Raw genomic sequence first — 7,385 nt, forward strand, 5'->3', positions numbered from 1 at the left:
GTCTGTGGCAGCCTAGTGGCTTCCTGACCGCAGGGATTCCCTTTGTAGCCCCTAGCCTTGGGCACCTCGCTTTGCACCTCAGTTCCCACACGTGTAAAATGGGACCTTCACGAGGATTTAATGAGATCCAACCTGGAATGGGGCGGCCCACCCCAGGCACCATCGCTGTGCTTTCCTGCACCCAGGGCAAGCGGGTAGCAGGCCCTCAGGGTCCGGCCCCGGCCCCAAGGAGGCCCCACGGAGGGTTGGGAGGCCACCTGGAGGAGGTTGGTTCTGCCTTGGACAGCCTTGGCCAAAGCAGAGAGAGGGTCCCTGGGCAGAAGCACCAGCCACAGAGCCAGCTCAGCCCTGCCCAGCCCGCCCCAGTGCCACACCCAAGTGGTCACCCAGGAGGCGCTCTGGACTGGCCAGCCTGGGCTGGGAGCTGAGGCTCTCACCTGGAAGGCCACAGGCAGAGCCCAAACTGTCCTCTGTCCCTGCATCCCCATCAAGTGTGCCTACTGGCCACCAGGAAGTGCCTTTATTTCTGCTTCAAACCACGGAACAAAGCGGGATGTGATCCAGACCTGGGCCATGGGCAGGACAGGGCAGGGCTGCGGTCCTGGCCAGACCCGGTGAGACAGGAAGCAGCCTCTGGGCTTTCCCGGCTGGGCAGGCCCGGCCCTCCTGTGCATCAGCCCGGCCACCCTGGGGCACAGGCCCTCAGCAGTCAGACAGCAGAGCCCAGGCACGTCCCTGTCCTATCCCCGGGCCGGGGCTGCTGGGTCCTCAGAGCAGGCACGCTCGCTGCTAGCATCATCTGCAGCTTTCCCTGGCTCTCCGGGCAGACTCGGCGAGGAGGCTGCAGAAACATAAAGGCGGCTGTGTTGGTCGGCAGGGGGACTGCAGCCTGAGGGGACCCCAGGGGCCCGAAATGAGCCTTTCGCAGGCAACCGGGCTGGGGCAGGCCAGGAGGTCCCCTCGGGTGATGAGAAGCGGGAGAGGCGCTCGGCCAGGGAGGCAGAATGAGGCTGGGCTCTGCGAGCAGGGGCAGCTCCCACATCCACCAGATGGAACGGTGGCAGAGGGAAGGGAAGTCCAGGGCAGACTCGAGGATGTCCCCAGAGCCCAAGTCCCAGGGGTTACCCAAGGAGTGGTCCCTGATGCTGTCCTGGGCCCTGGGCAGAAACTGACAAGAGGTTGAGGGGGCCTTGGGCAGAGGTGGGGGTTATGGGTCCAGGCAGATAACCCCTTCTGGCCACACTGAAAGGGGGTTTCCTGGCCAGTACAGGCTGAGGTCTGGGGATGGGGAGAGGGCAGGCAAGGTGCTGAGCGTTCCCAGCTGCAGCCGAATTCACTTCCTCCTCAGGGAATAGACTCCCAGGGCTCTCCAGGGGACAGCATCCCCCAGGGCGCAGGGCACAGCTCATGCCCCTTGCCCAGCCCGCCGTGGCCCTCAGAGCCATCCACAAGGCCCCCACAGCCCAGCCTGCTGCCTCTCCTGTTCCTTGGGCCTGGCACCGGCTGCCTCCTCCTGCTCACACATTCCTCCCAGAAGTTTCAGCCTTTATTTATTTATTTTTGAGACAGACTCTCGCTCTATTGCCCAGGCTGGAGTGCAGTGGCCCAATCTCAGCTCACTGCAACCTCTGCCTCCAGGGTTCAAGCGATTCTCCTGCCTCGGCCTTCCGAGTAGCTGGGATTACAGGTGCCTGCCACCATGCCTGGCCAATTTTTGTATTTTTAGTAGAGATGAGGTTTCACCATGTTGGCCAGGCTGGTCTTGAACTCCTAACCTCAACTGATCCACCTGCCTCAGCCTCCCAAAGTGCTGGGATTACAGGCATGAGCCACCGCGCCTGGCCTGCTTTCAGCCTTTAAACAAGGCACCTGCAGCCGGATGGAGCCTGCCAACAGGCCAGCCCATCCCCCCACCACGTGCACCTGCACCCTCACAGCCTCCCAGGCCCTAGTGAGCACACTTGCTGCAAAGGTGATGACAATGAGGGCGCACTGGATGATGAGGGGTGAGAATGTGGCATCACTCATTCAACAATTATGCACCGTGCACCTCCCGTGCCCAGGCCTGCGGCTGAGAGTGGACGAGGGACCTCACTTGCAGGTGGGAGGGAGGACGGTGCCAGGGAGGGGAGTCAAGGCCAGACAGCACCTAGAGCACCGGGCAGAGGCTCCAAGGCGGGCGGAGAATGCAGTGTGAACAGGCAGGAGGCGGGAAGGCCCTGCTTGCTGGAGCCGCAGGAAGCACGTCCCACTTCTGACCCTGGCAGTGGCCACTCCCTCCTCTCAGCACCCCCACAGGCGCCCTCACTTACCAGCAGCAGCCCAGCTCTGAGAGGGGCCCCTCTGGGCACTCTCCAGGGGCCAGCGCAGCTCCCCGCTCTCCACAGGGTCCGCCTCGCTGGGCTCCACCACGATTGAGGGCAGCCGCTGGCCCAGTCCAGGGCCCTTCTCCCGGACACCCGCCACAGCCTGCAGGGAGGATGGGCAGGATCATGGCCATGCCAGGCCTGGCACTCCTGTTCCCTCCCACCCCTGTCTTGCACACTGCCCCACTGGGGAGATCAGAGACCCTTCCCACCCAGTCCCCAAGGCAGGGATGGGCACACGTGTGTTTGCACAGGAACATCACTGAGATGGGTCCCAGGCCCTACCCGGTCCCAACCCTGGGGTTAGGGTGCTCAGCCCCTGGGGTCACAGCTCTCAGGAGGTACCATAGGACACAGCTCTGCTCAGCTCCAGGAGCCCATTGCACAGCCAGAGCCTGAGGCCAGAGAGGCCAAGGTCACCAGGAATGAGCCCAGGCTTTTGCGCACCCCCAGCTGCCTCCTGCACCCAGACTCCTGCCAGTCCCTTCCTGGGGTCTTCCCTGCTGGGCCCTTGGCCTCCTCCAGGCTCAGAGGAGCTGGAAAGCAGTTGCCATGGCAACCCAAGCGGCTGGCTCTGGGCTTGCTCTTGGCTCATTGTTCAGTGCCCACAGGAGCCTGTGGGGGCTGCGTCCCCAGGCCTTCCCGGTGCCCTCAGCATCTCCACCTCCCATTCAAGGCCTTTGAGGCTGCAGTGCTACGTGCAGAACTCTGTCCCTCAGCACTCCAGTGGCCCTGACTTGCCTGCCCTGTCCCACCCCATCCCTCAGCACCCCAGTGACCCTGACTCGCCCGCCCTGTCCCACCCTATCCCTCAGCACGCTGGTGACCCTGACTCGCCTGCCCTGTCCCACCCCCATGCCTGTGCTCGGGCAGATGCCCCTGCCTGGAGCTCCCTGTCTCCCATCTCTCCACCTAGAAGGGAAGCTGCTGGGTCCACCTTCCCAAAAGGGCACGAGGGCCTCGAGGAAGGACAGCCACGCAGCAGGGGGGACTTAGCTGAACGGCCCTCGGCCACTGCAGCAAGATCCCTGAACAGTGCACATTCCTGAGCTCCAGCCCAGACTCTCTTTTAACCAAGGACCACAGGTGACCCTCAAGGGTGAGAACAGGTGTCACTGGCCTGGGATGTCTGTGGAATGAAGGAGCTGTCAGAGGACAGCAGAGCAGGGACCCCATCCCTACTGCAAAGGCTGGACCCTCCCGGGGGCCACCTTCATGCTGGCATTGCCAGTCGGGGGGCTCATTCCCCAGCCTGCTCTCCCTCCCCATGTGCCATTCTCCTTCCTGCCCCCAACCAAGGGCGCTCCTCTCCAAGTCTGCCCACTGGGGTGAAGGAGGCCCAGGACAGCAGCATTTGCAGCTCTGAGATCTGGTGCTCACCTCTGTCCACCCTGCCTGGGAGGCTGTATCTGCAGCCCCAAGTTCCAGACTGGTCCCTATGTGACTCCAGGCTGGTCCCCTTCTCTGGCCCCACTGCTCCCCGACAAGGAGAATGGCTGGGCTCTAGCTGGGCTCTAGCACTCAGAATACTAAGGCTGCGACCCTGTGTAGGGAGCTTGTTTTTTTTTTTTTTTTTTTTTTTTTCAGTTTCCTCAGCACCCCCCTATCCCCCGCCAAAAGGTGACACTAGGGGCAGGGAAGCCTGGCATTCTCACTCAGCAGAGAGCAAAGTGTGCCTTGGGGGACAATCCCTGGGGTCCTCAGGTCAGGAAGGGGTGCTAAGTAAGCCACAAATGCTGGCCTTCAATTTTTTTATCCATTATACCTTCATAAAAGAGCAACAAGCCGGGCACTGTGGCTCACACCTGTAATCCCAGCACTTTGGGAGGCCAAGGCAGGTGGATCACCTGAGGTCAGGAGTTCGAGACCAGCCTGGCCAACATGGCGAAACCCAACTCTACTAAAAATACAAGAATTAACCGGGCATAGTGGTGGGCACCTGTTATCCCAGCTACTCCAGAGGCTGAGGCAGGAGAATTGCTTGAACCCCGGAGGTGGAGGCTGCAGTGAGCCAAGATCGCGCCATTACACTCCAGCCTGGGCGACAGAGCAAGACTCCATGTCAAAAATAAATAAATAAATAAGCAATGATCTCCCCCACCCAGATGGGTAAACTGAGGCCAGCAGCAAGGCAAGGAATGCCCCAAGTCACGGGACAGAGTTTGAGGCTTGCTCCCTCCCGACCCCCCAGGGTCCCGAGCACGTACCTTCCCTGCTGGGCCTCCAGCCCCCTCAGCAGCGCCTGGCTGTGGTGGAGCAGGCCGGGGGGTGCTCATGCTGCTGCCACCGCGCCACTAAGCTGCACGAGGACTGGGAGCAGAAATGGGGTGTCTGCTGTTGGCCTGATGCTGGACCCACCCTCCCCCGAAGGCTTCAGGTGCTGAGCCCACCCCACTCCACCCCAGCCCAGGCCCAGTGCCCACGGCTCTAGCTGGACCTGTGTTGCACTACCCCCCGCCACCAGAGGGGGCGCTGGACCCTGGCCACACAGTGTGCCTGCAAGAGGGCACAGACAGGAGGGGAGACCTAGGAAGGCTTCCTGGAAGAAGTCGGCTGATCTGAGGCCTGAGGGATGAGCAGGAGGTAGCCAGGCCGGCTGGGTGGACAGAAGCGCATTCTGAGACAGGAATAGTGCAGGAAGGACACAGAGCGTCCATGGGACCTAAATGGTTTCTGAGACAGGAGGCTGGGAGTAGTAGGGACTGGGTTCGAGCCAGCCAGAGGCCAAGGTGCCCATTTCCTCCTCGAGAGCATGAACCCTGCACACCCCCGGCCAGGCCCTCAGCACCCACAGCCCAAGGGAAACTGACATCCTGCCTGCACTTGGCCACACCCACTCAGGCTGGCCACAGCAGAGGGAGCCCCACAGGAGCCCTGGCAGCAAGGGCTCTGGGAAGAGAGCCCCTGGCAGGAGTCGGCACCAGCCAGACCCTTCACCTGCGCTCAGGCCGTGTGGGCTCTTGGGGCTACGCCCTGGTCAGAGGCAGAAATGGGGGTGGGGTCTGGCAGTGGCTGGCATGCAGGCAGTAGGGGGCCACAGGCAGGGGCAGCCCTGCAGGAAGGGGACAGGGCAGTGGGAGAGCAGAGACCAGCAGGATGGAATGCCTGTGACGTCCTGCTGGGGTGGGTGAGGGTGGTCCTGTGGCCACCAGCAAAGTAGAGGGGTGCTATTCTGGGAAATAAGGTTTCTTTCACCAAACACCCCACTCAGGTCAGCTGGGGTCCCACTGAGGCCCAGGGAGGGCTAGGAGGGGCACACACTGCAGGAGGCTTCTCAGGGCAGCGGGCAGCGAAGTCACACCCTCTGGCTCCTCTGCCCAACCCCAAAGCCCAGGGATGTCGCAGTGCCCCACTGCTCCCAGGTCTGGCCCTCCATCAAGCCTCTTCTGGATCCCATCCCAGGACCCCAGAACCCAGGTTAGAGTCCAGGGCAGCCAGGACAGAGACCCAGCCAGCCTTTGGAAGGAGGCAGAGGGAGAGGCAAGAAAAATACTGCCACAGAGACCAGGCGAGAGGTGACTGAGCTGGAGACAGAGGAGAAGAGAGAGAGAGAGAGAGAGAGACAGAAACAGACCCACAGATGACACTTGGCCCAGAGAGAGCGGGATGGCAGAGGCAGATGATAGAGCTGTCAGCTTGAGCCACGCGGGGGGTGGGGGGTGGGGCAGGCAATCAGGGAACAAGTGCCCAAGGGCTGCCTTGCCCTGCCCAGCGCCAGGGTCCAGTGCCAGCCGGGGCACCAAACATCGAGGGCGCCCACCACCCCCAGCGCCGCGGGATCCCAGGTGTTGCTGGGCACAGCCCCGGGGGCACAAGCGCACGGAGGCATTGCGTCCCACAGCCGGGCTGACCCTGCGAACCCACGCCGTCCCCCTTCCCCAAGGAGCTCTACTCAAAACTCCCCAAATCCCCCCCATGCTCCTCCCTCTCCCAGCCATCCGCACCCGGCCGTCAGGGCGCGCCCGGGGCCCGCACTGCCGGGGCCAGGCTGGGGAGGGGGCGACCCTGCGCCACACTCACACTCACACTCACCGCCCGTGCGGGTGCTGGCGCTGGGGCCTCCGCGCTCCGCTGGCTCCGCGCTCGCCCGGCTCGCTCTCCTCCCCGCGCTCCCCGCCCACACGCGCTCTCCCGGCCTCCCTGGCACTCACGCCCTCCCCGGGGCTGGCCGCCCGCCCTCGGCGCCCCCGCCCTCCCAGCTCCAGCCCTCAGCTAGGGCCCGGCCTCATCTTCCCTTGAGCCGACCCCTCCCCTAGGACCTGCCCCTGGCCACTTGAGACTGAGCCTCAAGACTGGCGTCCAGAAATTTGAGGTGCAGAATTCGGTGGGGCCAGATACATGGAAAGAGGACTCCCTCCTATTGGGGAATAAAGAGAGGAGTAAAAAGGACAAAAAACAAAAAACAAAAAAACCCAAACTACCGGGCGCGGTGGCTCACGCCTGTAATCCCAGCACTTTGGGAGGCTGAGGCGGGCAGATCACCTGAGGTCAGGAGTTCGAGATTAGCCCGGCCAATATGGTGAAACCCCGTCTCTACTAAAAATACAAAAAAAAAAAAAAAAAAAAAATTAGCCAGGCGCAGTGGCAGGTGCCTGTAGTCCCAGCTACTTGGGAGGCTGAGGCAGGAGAATCACTTGAACCCAGGAGGCAGAGGTTGCAGGGAGCCAGGATCGCGCCACTGCACTCCAGCCTAGGTGACAGACCGAGATTCCATCTCAAAAAAAAAAAAACCAAAAAACCCAAACTGGGATGGGCTGCAGGAAGTGGGGGGGGGTTCACCCCTCAGCCCCTCCTCTCATCTTTCCAGTTCCATTCCCAAAAAGGAGCAAAACAGCCCTGGGACAAGCTGTCTCGTTCAGTCCAGTGCACAGACCTGACACCTGAGGCCAAGGTGCATAATCTCTGGTCCATGTAATTCCTACCCTGCAACCAGGAAGCCTCCACCATCAGTTATCTAACATCCCACATCCATTCAATATCCACAGTCCAGCCACGGTCCGTCTACCATTCACAGCTATT

The 7,385-nt window shown here is 62.0% G+C and overlaps 1 protein-coding gene across 1 annotated transcript; it reads right to left on the minus strand.

Moving 5' to 3' along the window:
- Window positions 1-505: 505 nt before the first annotated feature.
- Window positions 506-6,455, minus strand: LBHD2 (LBH domain containing 2). Its single transcript, XM_030803391.1, has 4 exons — window positions 6,311-6,455; window positions 4,574-4,676; window positions 2,313-2,469; window positions 506-841 (listed from the first exon to the last, which is right to left on the minus strand). The coding sequence occupies exons 2-4, from the start codon at window positions 4,640-4,642 to the stop codon at window positions 741-743; spliced, it is 327 nt and encodes a 108-aa protein (XP_030659251.1). The 5' UTR covers window positions 4,643-4,676; window positions 6,311-6,455; the 3' UTR covers window positions 506-740.
- Between the last annotated feature and the right edge of the window lie 930 nt (window positions 6,456-7,385).

The sequence above is a fragment of the Nomascus leucogenys genome, chromosome 22a (assembly GCF_006542625.1).
Source record: "Nomascus leucogenys isolate Asia chromosome 22a, Asia_NLE_v1, whole genome shotgun sequence".
Lineage (NCBI taxonomy): Eukaryota > Metazoa > Chordata > Mammalia > Primates > Hylobatidae > Nomascus > Nomascus leucogenys.

Excerpts from the sequence above, each read along its gene's own strand:
- LBHD2 (XM_030803391.1), bottom strand. The coding sequence starts at position 4,642 with ATGAGCACCCCCCGGCCTGCTCCACCACAGCCAGGCGCTGCTGAGGGG. Across the intron at positions 2,470-4,573 it reads CTGGAGGCCCAGCAGGGAAG|GCTGTGGCGGGTGTCCGGGA; the intron begins GTACGTGCTCGG and ends TCCTCCCTGCAG. Across the intron at positions 842-2,312 it reads TCAGAGCTGGGCTGCTGCTG|CCTCCTCGCCGAGTCTGCCC; the intron begins GTAAGTGAGGGC and ends ATGTTTCTGCAG.